The 26,054-nt window shown below is 42.8% G+C and overlaps 1 protein-coding gene across 1 annotated transcript in view; it reads left to right on the top strand.

Moving 5' to 3' along the window:
- Positions 1–8,829: 8,829 nt before the first annotated feature.
- The window catches only part of LOC126106327 (protein crooked neck), a 79,454-nt gene continuing 62,229 nt past the window's right edge, over positions 8,830–26,054 (top strand). The window contains exons 1-6 of the mRNA XM_049912575.1: positions 8,830–8,955; positions 9,091–9,180; positions 9,268–9,422; positions 9,809–10,011; positions 20,806–20,974; positions 22,563–22,695. Of these exons, the coding sequence (XP_049768532.1) occupies positions 8,917–8,955; positions 9,091–9,180; positions 9,268–9,422; positions 9,809–10,011; positions 20,806–20,974; positions 22,563–22,695 (789 nt within the window). The 5' untranslated portion in view covers positions 8,830–8,916. The remainder of the gene's footprint in view (positions 8,956–9,090; positions 9,181–9,267; positions 9,423–9,808; positions 10,012–20,805; positions 20,975–22,562; positions 22,696–26,054) is intronic.

The raw sequence follows: 26,054 nt of genomic DNA, 5'->3' as shown, positions 1-26,054 counted from the left end.
TCCTTCGTTCTTCTTCTGCAGTGAACTTGTTTGGTTTCGATTTATTGCAGTTGTTTAACTTGTCTATAGTACATCAGGTCCTATCAGTGAACCAGACTGTGCCTTCCGACAGTGTTTCTCATCTATGTGAAAAATTTGCAGACATTTTTTCACCGGGCCTTGGTTGCGCTAAGAATTATAAAGCACATTTGGAACTGAAAGTAAACACGCATCCGAAATTTTTCAGAGCGCACAATGTTCCCCACGCATTGCGTGATGAGGTCGCAAAAACATTACACGATTTGGAATCACAAGGTGTAATTGAACGTGTGCAGGCTTCTCTCTGGGCATCACCCTTAGTAATTTTGCCAAAACCTTCCGGAAAATTGAGACTTTGTGTGGACTTCAAGGCGACAGTGAATTCACAACTAGTGACTGCAACTTTCCCTTCACCCCGCCCGGAAGATCTTTTTGACAAACATTGCCCGGGTAAATATTTTTCGAAGTTGGACCTAGCAGATGCGTACTTGCAAATACCGGTGGACGAAGAATCCCAGCGCGTTTTGGTGGTTAACACGCATCTTGGTTTGTATCGATTCAAACGACTGCCATTCGGGTGTGCATCTGCCCCTGCCTTGTTTCAGCAATATCTACAAACTGTTTGTGCGTCGGTCCCTACTGCAGCAAACTATCTTGGACGATATTGTGATCTCCGGAAAGACAGAAGAAGAACATTTAGCCAATCTCAGAACATTATTTCAGGTCTTGCGACAAAAAGGTCTTCGCTTGCGGAAGGACAAATGTGTGTTTTTTGCTCGTGACTTGCCCTACCTGGGACATGTACTCAATGCCCAAGGCATACGTCCCAGTCCCGAGCACCTCCGTGCTATCCAAGACTTGCCTTGGCCACAGAATTTGAAGCAGCTACAGAGTGTGCTGGGAAAAATTAACTATTATCACAGGTATGTGCCGCATGCCTCTTCCATTTCAGCTCCGCTTCATTGCTTACGCCGTAAAGGTGTTCCGTTTGTCTGGACGACAGCATGTGAACGCGCCTTTCGCCAGTTGAAATCGGCGTTGCTTTCCAATACTTGCCTTACGCCATTCGATCCCCAGAATCCCCTTTTGTTGATGGTGGATGCATTGAATTTCAGGATCGGTGCTGTGCTTGTGCACAAAGATGGTTCGCACGATCGCTCTATTGCCTTTGCGTCCAAATTGCTCTCGTCTGCGCAAAGAAATTATTCACAGATCGAGAAAGAAGCATTGGCTCTCGTATTTGGTGTTACAAAGTTTCATGATTTCTTGTATGGTCGTCACTTTATCATCATCACAGACCACAAACCTTTGACATCGCTTTCTCATCCGACCAAGCCTGTACCTCCACATACAGCGCAGAAATTCATTCGCTGGTCTATTTTCCTCTCGCAGTACCGCTACGATATCTTGTATCGGTCCACTGCTACGCACGGAAACGCCGATGCGTTGTCTCGTTTGCCTGTTGCTGAGGATAGGGCATTCGATTCCTCCAAACTTGCTTGCATGTTCATTGATTCGGAAACCGATGATGTGGTCGACTCGTTTCCGATTGATTTTCGTCGTGTAGCTACAGCCACAGCTGCCGACCCAGTCCTTGCTACCGTTCTGCATTTTGTTGCTATGCAATGGCCCTTGTCAAAGTCACGGATCAGGGATCCGTTGGCTCGCCGATTTTTTGCTCACCAGGAGAGACTTTTTGTACGACGTGGTGTTTTGCTGTTGCGTTCTGATAATGATCAGTCCAGGGTCGTGGTCCCATGTTCGTTACAGTCCTCTGTCTTACAGCTTCTCCACCAAGGACATTGTGGTATAGTGAGAACGAAACAACTTGCTCGTCAGCACTGTACTTGGTTCGGAATCGATGCCGCGATTACCAATATGTGCTCCTCTTGCATGGCGTGTGACGAACAACAATCCGCACCGCCGCGGAAATTCTTTGCATGGCCTAAAACCACTTCCCCTTGGCAACGCTTACACATCGATATGTGCTCTTCTTGCATGGTGTGTGCTGAACAACAATCAGCACCACCGCAGAAATTCTTTGCATGGCCAAAAGCCACTTCCCCGTGGCAACGCTTACACATCGATATGTGCTCTTCTTGCATGGTGTGTGCTGAACAACAATCAGCACCACCGCAGAAATTCTTTGCATGGCCGAAAGCCACTTCCCCGTGGCAACGCTTACACGTCGATTTTGCTGGTCCATTCTGGAATGCTCGATGGTTGGTTGTGGTAGATTCATTCAGTAATTTTCCTTTTGTTGTCCGGATGTCTTCCACGACGTCATCTGCCACCATCCAAGCGTTATCTGCTATCTTTTGCATTGAAGGTCTTCCACAGACTATTGTTTCCGACAATGGCCCACAATCCATGTCCGCAGAATTTCAGTCATTGTGCAAGGCCAATGGTATTCAACATCTGACGTCCGCGCCGTTTTCGCCACAGTGAAACGGTGCCGCTGAACGATTGGTCAGGACTTTCAAGTCACAGATGTTGAAGTTGAAAGAGTCGCATTCTCGGGAGGATGCGTTATTGCTCTTTTTGTCCTCGTATCGTTCTCAGCCCCGAGATGGTCGCTCGCCGGCTGAGTTGCTCCACGGTCGCCCTCATCGAATCTTGATGTCTTTGCTACATCCGCCGCATCAGGTTCCTGTGCAGTGGCAGACACCTGCTTTTGCCCCAGGCGATGTTGTCTACTACCGCCACTATCGAGGTTCACGGCGTTGGCTCGAAGAGCGCATTCTTCGCTGCCTTGGCCGCGCTATGTATCTGGTTTAGGGGGCCTCTGGCGAGGTGCGTCGGCATCTCAATCAGCTGCGCCTCTGTCGTCGCACGGGATCTGCCGCTCCCCGTCTGCTTTCATCGACGGTGCCATCCGGTTAGCGCCCTGGGGACCCATCTACTGGCTCGCCTCAGCCCCAAGTGTTACCGACGCTGCCTTCCATTTTGCCCCATGGCGACGTGTCGCCGCCGCCGCCGCCGCCACCGCCGCCGCCGCCTGTTCTCCCGCCTGCAACGCCCGCAGTGGACACGTCGCTGCAACCGCCGGGCGCCTCCCTGGGTTACGCGCCGCCGATCGCTTCCCAGGACCAGTTGTCCTCCGACATGGAACTCTTACCCGCTCCGGACCATATGTCGTCTTCGCCAGTCGCGTGCCCCGGCCCAATGGAGGTCGACCCTTCGGCCCCTCCTGTCTCTCTGCGGGCGCATACACCGCATGTTGGCGTGCACCCTGGAGCAGGTTTTCAGGCGTTTCCTAGCTCCCCGCGGTCCGAATGGCAGGGTGCGGGTGGCACAGCCTCGCCAGTTGTTAGGCTCCCCACCTCATCGCATACGTCAACATGGTGTCCTCCCCACGGCGGGCGGAAACCTTATGCCACAACCGTACGCCGATTTGCGGGGGAGGAATGTGGTGTCACCGCCAGACACCACACTTGCTAGGTGGTAGCCTTTAAATCGGCCGCGGTCCGTTAATACGCGTCGGACCCGCGCGTCGCCACTATCAGTGATTGCAGACCGAGCGCCGCCACACGGCAGGTCTAGAGACACTTCCTAGCACTCGCCCCAGTTGTACAACCGACTTTGCTAGCGATGGTTCACTGACAAAATACGCTCTCATTTGCCGAGACGATAGTTAGCATAGCCTTCAGCTACGTCATTTGCTACGACCTAGCAAGGCGCCATTACCAGTTACTGTTGATACTGTGAATAATGTAGCGTCAAGAGCGACGTTCACCATTAGTGGATTAAAGTTAAGTATTCCACCAGCTACGTACGTTTTTTCTAAACTCTAATTTCCTTGTCCTGTTCCAGACCTCACGCCAGCCTGCGTGAGCTAAAACGCGTGCCTTTCAGCTTCCTCTAGTAACACGGTGTTGGCTCTCCTGCCAACCACAACAATGTCCTAAGTCAACTTTATAAAGCTTGATGCATAACCATAAGGTTTTGTCACTTCTATTAAACAAGCTGTAGCAAATTCACTTTAAGCCCATTGTATGGGCCTCATCGTGTGACTAGAGACTGCGGACCACAAGGGCTTCGCAGTCTGCCTCACAGAGGGTGGCGTGCATGCTCGAGACGTATAGAATCAAACTCTTATCACGCACACGTCAGATAACATTTTTGCTATGAATTAATTTTATACTTTACTATTGTAAGTTAATTACAGTATCCAACGTGACTATGTTTTACATTCTACTACAGAGCCTTATAAACTGACCAACAAATCATGTATGAACATTTGCAGGAAAGGTTCTATTATTACAGACACTGTAATGGTCACATGCATTATGAATTATTGTAAACCTAATATAGGCTGGAAGCCTTCGAAGTATGCCCTATTTTTTAGATACAGTTGATCGTTCAGTAAATTGCCTCTATCTGTAATTAGGTGTGCATAAATTTGTAGTTCCTCAAGCGTGTCGAGTCTATAGCACTTAACTTCATGATGTAGTAGCTCTATGTCACATAAAGGTTTAGGTGAATGAGCCATTTTCACCAGATGTTCCGCAAAGGCTGACCCCCGTGTTCCTACGCCCTTAATTGGAATATGTTCTTTAAACCTTACTGCTATAGCTCTGCCTGTTTGACCTATGTATTAACATGGGCAATCATCACAACTATAGACCTTAATAATGTTATAACTGTACTACATAGTATGAGAGGTGTTCAATAATTAATAAAGCACATTTTTTTCTGAAAGCAGGTTCGTTTTGTTGAGGATTCCGATACACCATACTATTTCCCACCCTTTTGGCTAAAAAACCCTATTTTTTCAACATAATCTCCATTCAATGCAAGGGTCTTTCACCACCTTACTGGGACGGCCTGTATGCCCACATGGTACCACTCTACTGTCGGACGTCGGAGCCAGTGTGTTGGTACATCAATAACTTCCTCATCATCCGCTTATGGCTTCCCGGGGAGCGTGCTGCTCTTCATTGGGACAAACAGATGGAAATCAGATGGTGCAAGATCTGGCCTGAAAGGTGGATGAGCAAGTACAGCCCAGTGAGGTTTCATGAGCTCCTCTTGAGTGTGCAGACTTGCTTAAGGCCTTGCATTGTCATTGTGAAGGAGAAGTTTGTTTGCATTTTTGTGGTGATGAACACACTGAAGTCGTTTCTTTATTTCCTCAGGATAGCACAACACACTTCCGAGTCGATCATTGCACCAGGAGGAAGGAGAGTCCCAGAAGACCGTCGTCGTGCCCTTTATCAGCAGAGGGTATGGCTTTGAACATTTTCTTCAGAGCAGGGGTGGTGTGGCGCCACTCCATGGATTAACATTTTGTTTCCAGTTCAGAGTGATGAACCTGTCCGTGTTTTATAGTTTGTGACGATGTTCGACAAAAAATTGTGAAGATCAGACTCAAAATGCACATGCAACTCCACACAGATAGTCCTTCCTTACTCTTTATGGTCTTCTGTGAGGCAGCAAGGAACCCAGTGGGCAAACACCTTTGAGTATCCCACCTGGTGGAGGAGTGTGTCAGCATTACCAACACACACTTCCATTTGAGCTGTGAAGTGTTTGACTGTGATCCATTGATCACCTCGAATGAGAGTGTTCACATGTTCCAACATTGCAGGAGTCACAACTGTGCAAATGGGAGATTGTACAGTTATTGTGCGGCCTCGTTGTGATGATGACAGACACCTCGTCCAATGACTCACCGTGCTTCTGTTTACTATCAGGTCTCCATAGACATTCTGCAAATGCCTATGAATATCTACAATGCCCTGGTTTTCTGCCAAAAGAAACTCAATGATTGATCTCTGCTTTGAATGCAATGCCATTACAGATGCCATTTTGAAGGCCACATATCACAATTTTTTCAACCAAAATTAACTGAGAAAAAAAGGTGTTGTATTTCTTATTGGTGGCCGCGGTTTGAGGTGCTTCAGTCCAGAACTGCGCGACTCCTACGGTCACAGGTTCGAATACTGCCTCGGGCATGGATGTGTGTGATGTCCTTAGGTTATTTAGGTTTAAGTAGTTCTAAGTTCTAGTGGACTGATGACCTCAGATGTTAAGACCAATAGTGCTCAGAGCCATTTGAACCATTTCTTATTGAATATCCCTCATAATGTGAAGTGTATAGGCCAGTATAGTTTTGACACTTTATTTATGTACTTCTGCCCATTTATATAATTTGACACATATGAACAACAAATTAGAGTAATGGTTAACACCGTATCGTTTTATTTACATTTTTTTGGGATGCTTCACTTGTCGATCGCAATTTACTGAAAGCACCAGGCTTACAATTTGTATTTTAAAAAAGTAAAAATTTTATTAGAAATGTTTTACTGAATTTGTAGTCTTCCCGGTATTCGATAATTTTTGTCATAATTTTAAGTTCTTAGCCCGTATTTTGTCACTGCAGTACGGTACCACTTAGGTTGTATAGTTGTAAAGTGCCCATTATACACTGACAGTGCGTCAAAAAATTTTATTGATGAAAAAAAGCTGACTAAAAACATAGTTTGGTCGACTAAGAACCCTAGTGATGACCTAAGAATCTTTGCCATATCTTCATTACGTCATTTAAAACTACATTTACGCCTCAGATGGGATATTACATAGCTACATATTTTATGTGTGTAAGGACAGTAGCTTTGAACCTCTGGATCACAGTAACAGATTACGATATTGCAAAAAGTTTGGAGGTTCGCGGAGAACATCATCTCAAGAACATATGGTAAACATTTCGACGATTTACCATGAGTAGAAATGACAGAAGGGGCCATGTGCACAAAAGGTACTTTTCATAACCAAAAATCAAGAGTTTTCCGAGCAACCACCCATGAACAAAATATTATTTTATATGCCACCAAACGCCCATCCTGGACCGCACCAAATCCAAAAGAACCAAAAGATTTGCTCAATTTTCCTGGTCTGAAGGAAATGTGTGATGTTTAAATTTTGATACTGTAGCTACTGTAAGATAGCTACACTATGCCCCTTCTTCCGATAAGTATACAAAGGGCTATCCATACCCTTGACCCTTTAACTTTCTGAGTATCAATAGAACCAGAGATATGACCGCCTGAAAAATCGTGCTTTCGTGAACGGCATATTGGAACATATTGTTACCTTGCACGATACTGGTGCCATCATGTTTTGTTGTGCACAGTACCCGTATGTTCCAAAAAGCTGCCGCGCAAAAATGTGATTTGCAGGGGTTCCTATCTTGGGTTCTATTGGAGGCCTAGACCAAACAACAGGTGGAAAATGGAGATGCTGGATGAAGAAAATCTGACTTGACCTTGTTAATAGCAAAAAATCAGGATAGTTTTATAGTACTGGTTTGTGGATATTTTTGTAGATCCACAACAAAAGAAAATTTTGTAAGGGAATTAAAAGTGCATAGAAATAGACACCAATGTTAAGTGTAGCGGACATCACTGCCTTATAGACGTAATTTAAGTATAAGGTGGACAGTTACATACTTTAGACAAAACACATGCTGAAATTAATCGAAGGTAATCCTGAGCAGTAGAACATTAAAGCTGACAATGACAAAGAAGAAGTTAAAGAATCCTGTAAAAGTAAAAGTAAAACACATGATGACCAAAGACAGGAAGAGCTGAGGGAAACAAGGAAGCCATGTTGTATCAAATATTTATATAGAACTGAGAAACCAGTTTCTGAAAGAGTGCATTTAGAGCACAACACTGTGTGGAAGTTAAACCTGTATTGTGGAAATACAGGTGAGAAAAAATTAGAATACCTTAACTTTATTTATTTCTCTTTATTCAGCCAAGGATTATCTCACAATTTTATAGGGGTTGTCAAGGTAACACAACGCTGATCAATAGCTCAAAATATAAAACACACAAAATACATTCAAGTGAAACACTTTCTGAGGATGGGACAGGTGGTCTATGAGAACAGGATAGTGGTCTATGAGAATACGACAGGTGATCGACCGTGGCCTTGATGAAAGATCCATCCTGGCATTTGCCTAAGTGAGTCACGAAAATCTGAATCAGGATTGCTGGACGGAAGAACGTCGTCCCGAATATGAGGTCGGTATCGTAACAGCTGCTTTGTCTCATATGGTTGGTCGCTGTTCTACAACGTTACTTGATTTACGCACAATTTGTTCAGGTAACGTGTAATATAAAAATTAGGTTAAAATCAATGTTATCACAAGTTAAAGAACTACTGGCCAAGTGAAGGATGCGGTGAGTAGTACTAAAAACAATAGATGAGGAAAGAAGTCTAGGGAAAATCGTTGCAAGAAGGCTAGGATAAAAGAAAACATAGTTCATCATAGCTGTAAATTTGTCATTTATTTCGAGTGCTATTGGCCAGTTTCGACTTGGGCGCCATTAAAAGCTCATTTGCAGTAACTTATGCACTCTGTTGCATGTGCTGTGACGTGCAGACCAATTTGTCTCCACACCATGTGGAGACGCAAATCAGTATTAGCATGCTCTGTGACGAATATTATCGAAAAGATAGTAAAATATGTGGAAGATCCACGTATAGTACAACTTGAGAGCGAAGTGACATCCCTTCCCGGAAGATCCACATAATATGTGCGAAGTGCAAATAATACGTTGGTTATATCAACATACAGATTTTAGTGGGTCTTGACATTCGAGAATAGTTAACTTCACGCTGGCTGTAACGATAACATTATTCTAAACAACATTGCACATATTCAACTGTATTAAATAAATCGACCTTAACGGTCACTGTAGCTTTGGTATATGTTGTGTCATATCTTTGAAACTTCTTTAATACTCTCTGACAGTTAGCTACTTCTTACAGCAGTGATCTCTGACTTACAGGCATACAGGTGTAGAATCTATGAGATTGTTGACACTGAGTGCTTCGGTAGTGTTGTGGGAGGGTATTTGTGTATTGTAGGCCACGGAGAAAAACATGGAAACCAAACCACAGAAAATGCCCAAAGTGGCAAAAGTGAGTGTTTTCGATCTGTTTTTGAATTACTTGAAAATAAATTTGAGGAACTGAACATTTGCCGTCTGGTATTTAAGTTGTTTAACCAATGTTTACATACTTGTTTGATGTTCAGCATGCGTTTTGCTGTTTCAGGTAAAAAATAAAGCACCAGCAGAAATCCAGATTACAGCAGAACAACTTCTGCGTGAAGCGAAGGAAAGGGATCTTGAGATACTACCGCCGGTACGTCGACAGCGAAATTTGAATTATGACAAATGGTATTCTGTACTGTGTACGTATTAATAACAAACCATTAATTTCTTTCTTTAGCCTCCAAAACAAAAAATCTCTGATCCAGAAGAATTAGCTGATTACCAGCATAGGAAGCGAAGAGGTTTTGAAGACAGCCTAAGAAAGAACAGGACAGTTATCAGCAACTGGATAAAATACGCACAATGGGAAGAAAGTCAGAAGGAAATCCAAAGGTACCAATGTCGTTATCTTCAGGAAACAACCTTTTTGTTGCATGTGTTAGGGAAATGTGACACAGGACATTCTTTACAGAGGACAATGTAAAAAAAAAAATACCTTCTGTTTCCTGCCCTCAACAGCTTCTTCCCAACGTGTATGTTTTGTGCCTTTATGCTAGATGCTAATTTACAGCATTCAAGTGAATTACATCATTGTTGCAAGAAATAGTTTTCATTAGTGGGTATCAATTTTGAATACCTATGAACATGTCTGTAGAAATATATATTGTAATGTGAGTTTTATATTAGCCTACTTTACATTTCTCAGAAGTAATTATTCTAAGACTTTGAATATACTTGTTCTTTCATATCCTGATAGACACATAAATGTTTGTTTTCAGAGCACGCTCCATTTACGAACGTGCATTGGATGTAGATCATCGCAACATTACCCTTTGGTTGAAGTATACCGAAATGGAAATGCGGAACAGACAAGTAAACCATGCGCGCAATCTCTGGGACAGAGCAGTCACTATACTACCTCGTGCCAATCAGTTTTGGTACAAATACACATACATGGAAGAAATGCTGGGGAACATTGCGGGTACGTGTGTGTGCATGTTTTAGAAATCTATGAGAACGGCTTTTTTTTCTAGTCATGAAAAATTGGCAGTATACTACTGTCTTCATAGAATTTTGTGTTTGTTAGTTAAGAGTTCATAAAGCAATTGTTGTAGTAGTTGCAATATATGTGAAGTTGTGATGGAGTGTACTTTTCACACATCAGCATGCCACCAGTGTTGTAAAGTACCATAAGTTCCTGTTCATTAGAGAAGAATGGCAACGTCATAGTCTCATTCCTGGACGGCATTGCTGCTTTCAATTTTTGATGCAAGTAGAGAGAAATAATATGGAAAATTCCAAATAAATGCTCGATATCCAAGCAGCTCACAATTTGTATAGCACATGTCAACAGTAAATGGAAAAGTCAGTTTGCTCGAATCAGTTTTGCACTAAAGAATGATGACTGAAATAAAATCTATCTTAATCACTTTTGCTGCCGGCTGAGGTCTCGCTGCTGCTATTGCAGTCATCTACTCGTCTATGTGGATCAGCTATGTTTCTATTGCTGTGTCAAGATGGTGGGCTCTTTCTAGATAATTGTTTTTGTGTTTGTGTACGTGACTCGCCGAGTTCCTTCAGGCACTTTGAGAAACACATTCCAAAGCAAAGTGACACAACTGTAAAGTACCATTTATTTTAAAATTCTTGTTCTCCTTTGCTACCTTGTTTTTGACACATGCCAATATAAGTTCAATGCCATTCAGTTCGCAGTGCCCTACAGGCAACCACAGAAGTTTAATTTCCTTGTCCACTGATCACAATATGCTTTCCAAAAGGTATTCCTGCAACCTGAAGTGCAGTTGCATATGTTCCAGTTGGTCAGCTTTAGTAAATTCCTCATGTGATATGGCATTCGATGGAAGCTCTATATTACTGCTTTCCAGCAATTCAATAACAGAATCCTTTCTCCATTTTGTAGATGGATTTTATGATGTAGAATTTATCATTGTGTGATATGGAGCCTGATATAAAACAATCACAGATCTGTTTGGTAATTTTTTGACAGCACACCTAAACCACTCTTTGTAGTTGTGGCATTAATTTCAGTGTGATACTGTGCACCTCCTTTTGCCCAGTAAAATATAAGCCAGCATTTTGCCTGAACCGATCTTCATTCCCAATGTGGGCCTATTATAATCCTTTTTCCAGAACCAGGCGGTGTTTGAATTTTTCCTTCCCAGCCATTCCACTCTTGAACAGTTGGTCTGTGATAATCATATCCATTTTCCGATGCATAAGGCATTTTTTATTCCTGCCAACCAAACATTCTGGAATGATTCACACCACACCACCTCTCATCAGTGTAATAAATAGGTCATCCAGTGTTGTGGACATGTCTTATTTTCCACAAAAATTCTTCTCTTTTTCTTGCTACCGATTATTTTTCATCAGCACAGGTTTTTCATTGAACATTTTGTATCTGCAACCCAATTTTCAAATAGCACGCCCAAAGGTTGTTTCACTCGTATTGGGAAAATCATCCACTTCAACCTTCAACTTTTCCTTCACAGCTGTCACTGTTGGAAACTGCTTTTCCACATAAAAGTCATGAATTTTTCTTCTTGTGACTCCCTGTATAAACTCGTCCGAACTTCTGTCGCCTGCCAGAACTCTCTCTCTCTCTCTCTCTCTCTCTCTCTCTCTCTCTCTCTCTCTCCCTCTCCCTCTCCCTCTCCCTCCTTTTTTATTTTTTTTTATTAATAAGACATGAAATTTTTCTATATTCTCTTGAAATTTGCTTCACTGTAATTTTGCTTCACTCTACTTTGTACTTTGACTAATAGAGACTTCAGAAGTTCTCTTTACTGGCTGTGATACGGAACTGATTGCACCGTGTTCTTTTTTGGCCTCGAAGTAACCATGCACACTGATCACAGTAGAGTTTTCCCAACTCTGTAAATGATGCATGGTTTCATACAAGTACAAGATGACTAATCATGTTACACAAAAACAAGCATGATTGTTTCCTGTCTGATAGGAAGCCGCAGTGTAAACACTGCAGCAATGAGCAGTAAAGTGGAAGCACTGTACAGAGGTCTGGCAACATAAAACATACGAGTCTACAGCGCAGAGAAATGCCAAAGCAAATAAATTAAAGATGTAGATTTAAGTGCACAAAAACATAATAGCTGTGAAAGGCAGCAACAGAGCTTGCATTTGTGCTTTTTGTCTTGTAGAAAAGTATCACCATTAGGCAAATTGCAGCAATCTGCACCCACAATTATTAGGACAAAACAGCTTATTGGAAAGGAACGACAATTCGTCTCAAAGTTGAGTATGGTTTTATCTGTAAACTGTGCAAAAGAACTTTTTCTCGTAATTGTCATTGACTTCTATGAATCCTCAAATTTGACACTCTCCAAAAAATGATCAGAAAAGCACACATTCTCTTAAATATTATTGTGTATGCTGCCCCCTTTTCAACTAAAGTGTAATATTCGTAGCCCAAATAGAAGTAGACATTTCCATGATTCTGGTGATGTATAACACATTGATGTTTGTCATGCAATGTGACCAGAAATGTGCTCCAAGTCAGGGGTCAATCATTAAGAAATGGACAATAGCCAGCTTCCAGGAAATCCTCGGCATTTCCATCCTTTCCTAGACCCTTTCCTTTCAGCAGAAGAAAGGACAGTCATACACAATGTGAAAACAGATCGAGGCGTAATCATCCTCCTTGCAGACAAAGGTTGCACCAATGTCAAGATGAGTTGTTGTGACTATCTGACATAAGGCATCTGCCACAATTTTGACTCCTCCACCTACAAGCTCTGTCAAAGTAATTCTATCATGGAAGTGCAACATAGCCTTCAATCCTTACAGGAATCCATAGGACCTTCCCAGAGCCTTTCACCGAGTCCATCTCCCTCCTCACCCTGACAATGCCTTCTATGTGCTCCCCAAAAACCCACAAATACAATAACCCTGAATGTTTCATTGTAGCTAGCTGTTGTATTCTCGCTAAAGAATTTCCTCCATTGCTGACCAACACCTCCAATCAATTGTTTGAAACCTAACCTCCCACATCAAAGATACTAGCCACTTCCTTCACTAACTTTTCACCATCCCCACTCCTTCGCTTCCTGGATCCCTACTTGTTATTGTACACCAACATTGCTCATGGCCATGGCCTTGCCACTATCAAATGCCACCTCTCCCAACATCCTTCAGGCTCCAAACCCACTACCTCATCCCTTATACATTTTACCAACTATATCCTGACCCACTGCCAAACAGTTTATGGCCTATCTAGGGGAAACCTCCTTAGACTCCCAAAACTCCCAACTCCAGCTCTGGTTCAGGTTCATTGATAATGTCTTTGTGATCTGGACTCAGAACCAAGATGCCCTATTCCTTCACAACCTCAACACCTCATCTTCACCTGGTCCTCCGCTACCTAATGTACCACCTTCCTTAACACTAATTTCAATCTCTTTGATAGTTCTATCCACACCTCTGACCACACTAAACCAAGTAACTACCAGCAGTACCTGCATTTCGACAGCTGCCATCCCTTCCACACCAAAAAATGCTTACCATACAGCCTAGCCACCCATGGAAGATGTATCTGCAGTGATGAAAACTCCCTTGCCCAGTATTCTGAAGGCCTCACAGAGGCCTTCACAGGCAGGCAATAACCTCCAAACCTAGTCCACAGATTGATTTCCTGTGTCATATCCTCACATACCCCCCAGTCCTCACGCTACCCCCAAGAATCGGCTACAAAGGAACACCCTCACGTCACCCAGTAACATCCTGGACTGGAACAACTGAATTATATCCTTTGCTGTGGATTTGATTCTCTCTCTCCTGCCTCGAAATGGGGACCATCCTATCTGAGATCGTTCCCACCTGTCTGTGTTGTTCTGTCGCCCACTCAACCTCCACAATATCATAGTCCATCTGTATGTCACTCTCATTCCCACCCTGTCACTACAGGTATCACAACCCTGTGGCAGATAAAGGTGCAAGACCTGCCCACTCCATTCATCCATCACTTCGTACTCTAATTCTGTCACAGGTCTGTGAAAGCAACCATGTCATATACCAACCATATTCCAAACACTGCAATCAGCTGTCCACCTGTGGATGAGGAGCCACTGCCAAACTGTTGTTATGAACAGAGCTGACCATCCAGTGAAACAACATGAAGCTGTACATAATTTGCTCAATGTCAAAGGCTGCTTCACATTCAGAACCTTTTAGCCAACACTAGCTTGTCTGAAGTATGCAGATTGGAGTTTCTCTTTCAACACATCCTCCGCTCCCATTATCATCTCCCCCTGCGGGTTAGAATAGGCCCAAGGTATCCCTGCCTGTCGTAAAAGGCAACTAAAAGGAGTTCACACATTTCGGCTCTACAAGTTCAGATCCCATTTTATGGTTTGACCTACCACTTTCCAAATTCTACAGAAGTGCTGGCTATATGGGGAAGGATGCCTTACGTGGTTATCCATACTGCCCTTAAAATTGATTTGCTGAACCTCTTGTCGTGGCTTTGCACCTCCACCTGCAATTCAACTATTTGGGCGACGACACTTTTTCAGAGCATGTCATCTTGTTCCATTGTCTACTGTCCTCTTTTGCCCCCATGATAGTATTGGATTTCTCTGCGGCCAATATCCAGCACGGTAGCCAGTCCGTTGTGGTGGGGCCGTCATGTACGCATTTGGTGGTAGCCCCCTGACAACACAGGGATCACGCTGCTGATGCCTGAGATGTAAACTCCCCACGTATGGCAAGGAGTAGATGCCTGTCTTCCTGGGGTGTCAGGACTCCCGGCAACAGCCATCATGCCAGGTGGCCTGTGCTGTGGCTGGGAGGCACCCAGGGGGAGAGCCCCTGAGTGGAGTGGTTGGCATCAGGGCAGATGATCCGCAATGAAGGGGACTAAGTCATCTCTTTTTGGTGACCGTACAGTGCCAGCAGCCTCTAAGAAGGTCAAGATTGAGTATAGTGCAGACAGATATGACCCTAAATCGTTTCCCTCCCTCGCTACACCATGGGAGGAATGTAGGACTAAAGAAAGAAGACAGCCATATTCGCCTCAGTATTTAGTCTGGAGCAGAATGGACGGGGACTCCTTTCTACCTGTGAAGCCTCAATTTTTTGTTGAACATCTTGAGGATGAGGTCGGAGAAGTGACAGCGCTGTGCAAGATGAGAAGTGGTGCAGTCTTGATTCAGACAGCATCTCCAGCCCAATCCCGGGTGTTATTCGCTTGTGAGCGACTGGGTGATATTCCTTTTTCTGTACTCCCCATAAAAGCCTCAACATGGTGCAGGGGATTATTTTTCATCATGACCTCCTCTTGCAGTCTGACAACGAGCTCCGCGCCAATCCAAAACTGTGGGGTGTTCATTTCATCCGTCGCATTTACAGGGGACCCAAAGACAACAGGGTTGCTACCGGCGCCTTCATCATGGCCTTTAAGGGTGATTCATTGCCTGAAAAAGTCAAGGCGTTGGTTTACTGCTGTGACGTTAAACCATATGTCTCTGCCCCTATGTGGCGCTTTAAGTGCTGGAAAATCGAGCATGTCTTCCCGCTGCACTTCCAACGCCATGTCAAGACTGCGGACATCCACTGCATGTAGATACTCCCTGTGCGCCTCCTCTCAATTGTATCAACTGTGGAGAGCAGCACTTCCCCTGCTGGAAAATCATGGAGTACAAGACTCTGGACCGTTTGACTTAACAAGAGGCTATCGTAAATTTGAATGATTACACCCTGTTCAGTTGATGTCCACATACGCTACAGCTACATTACCACTGCCATCACAATTACCAGTTGTACCACATTCTGTGCCATGAACAGTGGCCCCTCCGGGCCTCCAGAATACATCTGCCCCCTTGGTGGTAGAGCGAAAATCTCCTTCCGTTGCCTCCAAAGTGCCTACTTCGGGAGCAAGCCTCTCCCTCCCCCCCCCCCCCCACACACACACAAAAAAATGCAGGGGACATCGGTGCCCTCCCTCTAGCTGGAGAAGCAACAGCCTCCTCCGGCTCCTCTCGTGCCGAAGGGGTCCTTTGGGATCCTCTCTCCCAAGGTCTCCACTAATGCCACAGCAGACTCTCGCCAGTGGCTAAGGAGCCAAAAGTTGCTGGACGAAGAGCTTCCCGGTCTTCCTCTGTGCCTGAAGCTACTTCAGAGAAGTCCTCCCAGCTACCCCCTAATGAGAAATGAGAGGGCAAGCGAACAAAGAAGTCAAAAAGGACCCTCCGGTGGCCCCAACACCAACACTCCCTACCAATTCTGCACCTGTGGGTGAGGTAGAGATTTCAGCGTCCCTTGAGGACCTGGATCTCACTAATGCTTCATTCACAATAGGATGCAGTGAACCTGTGCCCCTTCAAACCCCTCTTGAAGCTGTGGCTGTCAGGATAAGGATGATGCAGGAAATAACTGTCTGCAACATATATCTTCCTGCAGATGGTGCAGTACCCCTGAACGCGTTGGCTGCACTGAATCATCATCTTCCTAAACCTTTCCTACTTATGGGAGATTTTAACACCCATAACCCCTTGTGGGATAGCACTGTGCTTACTGGCTAAGGTAGAGATGCCGAAACATTCCTGTCTCAACTCGACCTCTGCCTGTTAAATACTGGGGCCCCCATACATTTCAGTGTGGCTCATGGCACTTACTTGGCCATTGATTTATCCCTCTGCAGCCCAGGACTTCTCCCATCTGTCCACTGCAGAGCCCACAATGACTTGTGTGGTAGTGACCACTTTCCCATCTTCTTGTCCTCCCCCAGCGCAATTCCCCCGGACGTCTATCAAGATGGGCTTTAAACAAGGCAGACTGGGAAGCTTTCACTTCTGCTGTCACTGTTGAATCTTCCCCTCATGGTAACATCTATGTGCTAGTTGAGCAGGTCCCTAGAATGATCGTTTCTGCGGCATGAAACATGATCCCTTGTTCTTTAGGGTGCCCCCAGTGAAAGTCAATACCTTGGTGGTTGCTGAAATTGCTGAGGCCACTAAAGAGCATTGGCGAGCTCCACAGCGACATAAGCGGCACCCTTCCCTAGAGCACCTAATAGCTTTTTAACTGCTCCATGCCCACATTCGAGTGCTTATAAAAAGACGGAAACAGGCATGTTGGGAGAGGTACTTCTTGACCATTGGATGCCATACATCACTTCCCCAAGTATGGACGAACATCAGACGTGTTTGTGGGTACCAGACCCCGACTGGTGTTACTGGCATTAACATCAGTGGTGTGTTATCTACTGACACAAATGCAATTGCCAAGCAATTTGCTGAGCCTCCATGTCAGAGAATTATCCCACAGCATTTCGCACCCTCACACAGCAGGTGGAAAGGAAAGCCCTTTTGTTCACTGAATGTCACAGTGAACCCTATAATGCTCCAATTACAGAGTGGGAGCTCCTCAGTGTCTTTCATTGCTCCAACACAGCTCCTGGGCCAGATTGGATCCACAGTCAGATAATCAAGCATTTCTCGCCCAACTACAAGTGACTTCTCCTCATCCTCTTCAACCGGATTTGGTGCGATGGTGCCTTTCCATCGAGTGGCGAGAGAGACCCTTCATTCCAGTGCTCAAACCTAGTAAAAACCTGCTTGATGTGGATAGCTGTCGACCCATCAGCCTCACCAACATTCTTTGTAAGCTATTAGAATGTATGGTAATTTGCCGATTGTGTTGGGTCCTGGAGTCAAGTGGCCTACTGTCTCCATGCCAGGGCGGTTTCCGCCAGGTTCGCTCTACCGTTGATAATCTAGTTTTGTCTCGAGTCTGCCATTCAAACATGCTTTTCCAGACGCCAACATTTGGTTGCCGTCTCTTTTGATTTACGAAAAGCTTACGACACAACCTGGCGACATCATATCCTTGCCACTTTATATTATTGGGGTCTCCAGGGCCCGCTCCCAATTTTTATCCAAAATTTCCCCTCGCTCTGTACTTTCCATGTCCAAGTTGGTGCCTCTCGAGTTCACCCCATATCCAGGAGAATGGGGTCCCGCAGGGCTCTGTATTGAGTGTGTGTCTATTTTTAGTGGCCATTAATGGTCTAGCAGCAGCTGTCGGGGCCTTCGGTCTCACCTTCCCTGTATGCAGACGACTTCTGCAGTTCGTACGGCTCCTCCAGTACTGGTGTTGCCAAGTGGCACGTACAGGGAGCCATCCCCAAGGTGCAGTCATGGGCTATAGCCCATGGCGTCCAGTTTTCAGCTGCGAAGTCTTGGTGTCGTACCAATCATCTGGAACCAGAACTTTACCTTAATGACGATCCACTCACTGTAGTGGAGACATATCTATTCTTAGGACTGGTTTTAGATGCCCGATTGATATGGCTTCCTAATCTTCGTCAGCTGAAGCGGAAGGGCTGGTAGCACCTCAATGCCCTCCGCTGCCTGGGCAACACCAACTGGGGTGCAGATCGCTCTACGCTGCTGCAGTTCTACAGAGCCTTGACTGTGGGAGTCTGGTTTGTGGTTCGGCGGCGACCTCAGCATTGCGTATACTTGACCCAGTGCACCACTGTGGCGTTTGACTGGCAACAGGAGCTTTTAGGACGAATCTGGTAACCAGGTTCCTGATGGACACCAGAGTCCCTCCATTGAAGGTTAGGCATGCACAACTGCTCACCGGCTACATTCCGCCCATTCGTAGTTCTCCTGAGCATCCAAATTACCACATCCTTTTCCCACCCATGGCTGTTCATCTCCCTCATTGGAGGCCCAGTTCAGGGCTTAAGATTGTGGTTCACGTCCGATCTCTTCTGTCTGAAGTGGAGTCCTTGCCTTTACCATCTATACTCGAGTCCATTCATGTACATCTCCATGGTGTACACCTAGGCCGTAGCTCTGCTTGGACCTTTCACAGGGTCCTAAGGACTTAGTTAACCCCGCAGCTCTCTGCTGTCACTTCCTCTCGATTCTTGACATGTGCATGGTTTACCCTGATGGCTTGATGGCTGATGGTCACATTGGCTTCACATATTTTCATGGAAGACTTATTGAACAGATGGCTGCGGTGTTTTCACTGAAGAGCTGGTGGCCATATCTCATGCTCTTGAGCGCATCTGTTCATGCCCCGGTGAGTCGTATCTTCTCTGTACTGACTCCTTGAGCAGCCTACAAGCTATCGACCAGGTCTACCCCCGCCATCCATTGGTAGCGACCATCCAGGAGTCCATCTATGCCCTGGAATGGTCAAGTCGTTCCGTGGTGTTTGTGCCACTGAAGTGCGACTATGCCACATTCTGGAGGTGGGCTATTATTACCAGCCAGTGTTATTTACAGCAAGGTATTGAAAAGGAGTCTACCTCTCACTGGCTGCTGTCATTTAATTGAGGTATTCATCAGAACTGAACTAGCTTTCGGCATGGTGCTCTCTACAGTGAGATTTTTTCTTAATTTCTCATGTCCTTTCACAAAATTTCCAAGAGCTTCCTGTTCTGAAAAAAAAAAAAAAAACAACAAAAAAAGAAAATGCTGTTATAGGAAGTCCACACAGTAATGCCAAGGAATTTAATTTATTAAAGAAATGTCTAAAATATTCATCTTTCAAACATGATACAGTTAAGAGTAATGTGAGACATGGTTTGTTTATTTTAAGTTAAAAGCCTGAGTTTTGTGTCAACTTGTGTGTGTGTTGTAATTACCTTTTTCCTTTACTTATCTTAAAATAGCTTCTGTTAATTTTAATGAAGCATCTAATTGTTGGTAATAATGTCCCCTTGAGAGCTCGGATCTGGGATGTTTGTATGCAGATACACTGTTGAGTCCCATATTTCTGCCCATTGCTTATTTCAGTTTTATTTGATGACATTTTAACAGAAAATTTCTCATTGAAACCTTAGCAGAGACTGACTGTGCCTGCTTAAAGACCTGCATAGGAAGGTTTTTACAAAATATCAGAATACAGAGCAATTACATACTATATTTAGTAGTAGCACAGAAGGTGAGGATAATAGGTAATTTTTATACACATCTTGCAGTAGAGTTAGTTCATTCAAGTATCAACTGTATGTTGTTAAAAAGACATTAATATGACCTATAGTTTGGAATCGATTTGTAGGCATACAGTTACCTAGCAAAGCTCGGCAAGATTTTTCTAGCAGTCCAGTTTTATAGTCATGATATTTTACTAATTAACTAGTGGTTTTTTAAAAGTAAAGGTGTACATTTTTGGAAACAGAAAAAATAGAACTATTAGAAAAAGATTTTGAAAGATTTATTTTCTAAAATTTGAATGAGTTTTTGAGTGATGAGATTTCCTGAGTTTTAAAATTTAGAAATAACATACAAGATATTCTTTGCATTGAAAAGAATCTGGACTTTCAAATGGCGTATGCCAATCCTAAAACAAATACTTATTAACAGGATTAAATTTTCAAGCACACATGATTTTCGAACATTAAAAAATTTGAATATTTCCTTAAATACATTCTTTTTACACAATCTACTAATATCATTGTCATTAGGCAAGTGTCTTGCATTCTGAACAATAAAAATTTTAATATTGAACTTCATGGGAGCATTTTTTGGAATCATGTACACGGCTGTACCTGCCTTATATACTAAATATTTGCTTGTTTCATATTTGTAATGAAATAATTACAGTCAACAAAGATTAATCAGATCACACACATCCTATATGATATATACAGCTTTATTTATCTATAAACCTTTTACCACTTTGATGAGAAAAACTTTATCACATTGTAACCAACATGATATAATTGATCAAACTTATGTGTATATGTGTGTGAGTAATGCAGTTTTCTTTCTGACTACAGGTGCAAGACTCGTATTCGAAAGGTGGATGGAATGGGAACCTGATGAACAGGCGTGGCTCACTTATATAAAGTTTGAACTGCGGTACAAGGAGATAGATCGTGCAAGGGGGATATATGAGCGATTTGTCTATGTGCATGCAGAAATCAGAAATTGGATTAAATATGCGAGGTAAGAAGAGACAGCTAGGCTGAATTTCTTGCAGAGTATTAAATTTTACCTCTGTGATTAACAATGGAAGCGTAGCACAGTATCTACTAGAATTCCTTAGGTGTGGCATTTCTTAAAAAGACGTTATTAGAAACTTTGAAAATTGAATAAAAGTGATTTCAGAGCAGTTGTGTCAACCCACAATTACTCAGTTAAAGACAGTGCTGCTTGTTAAATACACACTTTTCTCTTCAAGCTAGAAATACTACATAAATATGAGCTGCTCTTGTATAATTTACTGTTTGGTCACAATATTAATACCTTTTGTGCGGTAGCTGTCAGGAATGGCAGAAAGCGTGCCTTGTCCCTGCATTAGGACTGCCATGGGGGGAGGAGTGTAAGCGGTAGCACAGGCTCCTTCCCTCAGTGCTGACCCCGTCACCCGTGTTCCGTGTTTATACGAAAGCAGAGGTGACACTCATGGAAATGTTGACAGTACTGAGAGACAAATAAGTACAGTATATTCTTGTTAACAACAGTTTTCTCTGCAGCTGACAGCACCAGTAAGAACAGTTTTCTTATCGTGGACAAATAGTAATTTGTCGACTGGAGTTGGAATGCATTTCTGTCCATTCTGCATGCTGGACTTGTTGACTAAAACTTACTAAAAATTTTAGAAACTGCCAATAGCAAGAATTTATTAAGATGAAGGTGTATCTGTTCGTATGAAATACACTTCTTCCATATTGCAGCTTTGTTTCTGAGGCATTTAATTGGTTTATCAAGTTCTCATCATCTCTAGCTGTTTTTCCCTGAGTGAGGAAATATGCAGAATCTTTTCTTTTCTAATAGTACCCTCATACTAAAACTGACCAAAAGGGGTGTCACTGTTGAGCACACTAGACTCGCATACCGGAGGACGACATTTCAACAGAATGGATAATGTCTTGAAAAGAGGATGTAAGAAGAACATTTACAAAAGTTAAACAATGGAGTGTAATCAAAAAGAGCAGATTTAGGTTTTCTGTGGTTTCCCTAAATTGCTCCAGGCAAGTGCTGTTTCTTTGAAAAAGGCCACAGCTGATTTCCTTCCCAATACCTCTGTAACCCGAGCTTGTGATCCTTGTCTACTGACCGCATTGTCGATAGGATGTTAAACTCTAAAGTTATTTCCTTCCTAAAAAACTGGAAAGTAGACAAGTAATAGTAACATGACTTACACTTCACTATTTACCATGCTGTGGTGTGCAGAATAAAACAAATTTTAAAAATGTGAACTCTATCGTCAGAAAAGGCACACATTAACTATTGATTGTCATAGTAGTTGTTGAGTGAGTGTGTATTTAGTACCATGACAGAAAGTTCTTTCTATTGAACAATGCAACAGAACTCATGAGTAAAGTGTAGTAGTGGATCCTTTGTTAGACATTAAATGCAAACAGACTACTTACCTGGTGTCCAAATTTACACCTTTTTTTGCACATTCTCATGAAATTTAAACATTGAATATTGACACTCATTTATTGTTTGGCTGGTTAAATAAAACATGCAGCATTCCTACTTGATTTTGCTATAGAGACAGCTATGTACATAATAATTTTATGTTTAGGTTTGAAGAACAGCATGGATTTATTAGTGGAGCGAGAAAAGTATATGAAAGAGCAGTGGAATTCTACGGTGAAGAAATGATGGATGAGAAATTGTACATCGCGTTTGCCAAGTTCGAGGAAGGCCAGAAAGAAGTAAGTATAGCTTTAACATTCAAATTTACATTTTGTCATCAGTAATTGACATAAGGCCGGTATTACACTATCAAATTTCTTTGTAAAATATCTTTGTCAAAGATATTTGATGATGTAATAGGAACTTTGTCAAATGTCATCCAATATTTGATCAAATGTAGGGCCTCGCTGTAGATTTGATCAAAGAAATCGCTTGTGTTCTGTTCCCTGCAATGTGACATGTTACCACATGGAGCGCTAGCATCGCTGCAGCGTTCTGTCGTCTGTAGTGTTTTTATAAACATTGCCAGTAAATACAATTGGTGTGTGCCGACAACTACAAAATTCAAGAATGAGATTTTCACTCTGCAGCGGAGTGTGCGCTGATATGAAACTTCCTGGCAGATTAAAACTGTGTGCCCGACCGAGACTCGAACTCGGGACCTTTGCCTTTCGCGGGCAGGTGATCTACCAACTGAGCTACCGAAGCACGACTCACGCCCGGTACTCACAGCTTTACTTCTGCCATTACCTCGCCTCCTACCTTCCAAACTTTACAGAAGCTCTCCTGCGAACCTTGCAGAACTAGCACTCCTGAAAGAAAGGATATTGCGGAGACATGGCTTAGCCCCCAGGCTATTTGATCATATCTTTGATCCAATCTTTGACAAAGAAATTTGATTGTGTAATAGCGGCCTAAGGACTGTAACACTTAGCCGTGCCTCTATAATTGCTGATATTGATATCATTGTTACAAGTAAAGTGTGTTTCACAAAGAGCCCATTAACATTGAAATAAAAGAACTTACGCAACAGTGAATGTTGTGGTGTTCCAACAAGTCGTGTTTCTGTTGAGAACATCATATGAAGTGGATACACAATTTGCAAAGTCAGTTCCAAATATTGTCAGCAGGTGGCAACAGTTGCTACAGTCACCATACAAGTGCCTGCCACGTAAAAGTCCCCACTGCATCACCAAATGAGCGTCAATGGAGTTCCCCGGTGCAGTGTAATGGACAGTTTGTATCTTCCGAAAAAAGTAGATGACACAATCTGTTTCATGGAACAGTGTGTGTTACTGGTGTTTGAGAATCACTTAACAATTCTCAGTCCTGTGATAACAAATATTTTTTTCCATGATTGCTTTCACTCTGAAAAAGACAGACACGACTTTTTACTACAGATGTCATTGGTCTGGTAACATGGTGTAAACATTAGTGGGGAACGTCGGATTCACACGAGCTGTATTTACACCAGACAATATCACAGCAATTACTGCAGTTATTCATCATTGCCGAAAGAGGTCCATGATGAGAGGTGCAGCCGTGTCCCAATTAACACCATTCAGTACACATTTAATTCAACAGAACACTTTACACTTGCTTCTGCACAAGATCTATGACCACCAGACCATACCCACCAATGATACAAGGAAGGGACTGGAAATTTTTTAGAATGCCATGATTCTTAAAACCAATGAAATTTATTTGTATTTCACAGCTACTGTCGAATATTTTATGAGTTGATTGCCGTATAGTTTGTTCAGTAGTTTCTTAATTATCATCTTTTAAAGATTTTGTGTGTATCAAAAAATGAACATGACTGGAGAACACTTGGGGGCTATTATTTTTTACAATTTTAAATCGTGAGTAACTTGACTGCATACGTCCATTCCATACCTGACCTTAATGACAACTCTTTTGCCTCAGATAAAGGCATGTGAGCAGTAGTGGTTAGGCATTGTTGAACAAAACAATAGGTCAGTGCCATCTGCCAGAAAAGACATACTTAGCTTCAAATGTTCCAGAGAACCAGTTATGCGTAAGGGGAACGAGCGACCGGTCATCTCACTATTGATAAGTACCCCTCACACCTATTACTGACATGACAGGTGGTATCCTTATATTATGTAAAAAAATTCAAACTGCATTATCATTGGAATAACACTAGTGACCATTTGTCAGTGTCAACATGATGTAGGTCACTTGAGATGTCCTCTTTTTTACATGAAAATATGTTCATCTTGGTTTAATTGAGAATAAATATGAATGCCTTACAGTTTTGCTTAATGTGTCTGTAATTTATGTTACAATGAGCCTTTATGTGTTACTAGCATTATAAAGGAGCTTAAGAAATTACGAGACAGAATTACTCCCCAGTACCCACTTCAGGAGGTGGTGTGTTTAGTATCGTTGAGAGACACATATAAAAGGAAAAGTGTCAACACTATCCTAGCTTTTGGAACCCTCAGTTCTTGGTGATAGTGCTTGTTAGGGGAGAACTCGCTACAGGTTGAATGGGCCCTCTCATTTTGTGTGTGAGTGAGCTGCTGGTCCTTCTCAGTCTTCTGCGACCTAATGATCTCCTCCTCAAGAAAGGCACTAATCGTTCTGAAAGCTAGAATATTGTTGCCACGATTGCTTTCATAAGTGTCTATACGAAGATAGTAATATTTCCTATTTGAAAGAACTGCCAGTTTGAATACTACTGAACCATCAGTTTAATAAGTCATATTTGCAGAATACACACAGTTTATTTATTGAAGAATGGAAAATTGCTAGAAGGAGAATATCGTAGAAGATAGATTGTAGAAAGGCAAACCTATCTTGATAGCATTTGTAGACTTAGAAAAAACTTTTGACAATGTTGACTGGAATACACTCTTTAAAGTTCTGAAGGTAGCAAGGGTAAAATACAGAGAGGGAAATGTTATTTACAGCTAGTACAGAAACCAGATTATGTTTTGTGAGTTGAAGGGCATGAGAAGGAAGATGTAGTTGAGAAGGGGGTGAGACAGGGTTATAACATGTGCCCAAAGTTATTCAGTCTGTCCGTTGAGCAGTCAGTAAAAGAAACCAATGAGAAATTTGGGAATGGAGTCGGAAGTTCTTGGAGAAGAAATAAAAACTTTAAAGCTTGCTGATGACACTGTAATTCTGTTCACAGACAGCAACGAATTTAGAACAACAGTTAAACAGAATGGATAATGTCTTGAAAAGAGGATGTAAGAAGAACATTTACAAAAGTTAAACAATGGAGTGTAATCAAAATAAATATGGCAGTGCCGAGTAAGTTAGACAAGGAAATGAGACATTAAAAGTAATGGATGAGTTTTCCTTTTTGGGCAGTAAAATAACTGCCAAAGGCTGTAGTACAGAGGATATAATACCCAGACTGGCAGTAGCAAGGAATACATTGAAGGAATACATTTCTGAAATGGGAAAATTTGTTAACCTCTAATATAAATTTAAATGTAGTGAAGTCGTTTCTCAAGGTATTTACCTGGAGTGTAGCCTTGTATGGAAATGAAACATGGACAATAAACAATTTAGATGATAAGAGAATGTAGACAAATGCTGAAGATTAGATGGGTACATTGAA

This window comes from Schistocerca cancellata, chromosome 10 (genome assembly GCF_023864275.1).
Source record: "Schistocerca cancellata isolate TAMUIC-IGC-003103 chromosome 10, iqSchCanc2.1, whole genome shotgun sequence".
NCBI classification, from domain to species: domain Eukaryota; kingdom Metazoa; phylum Arthropoda; class Insecta; order Orthoptera; family Acrididae; genus Schistocerca; species Schistocerca cancellata.
Note: the sequence above shows the minus strand (reverse complement) of the source record. Positions and strands in the feature narration are given on the sequence as shown.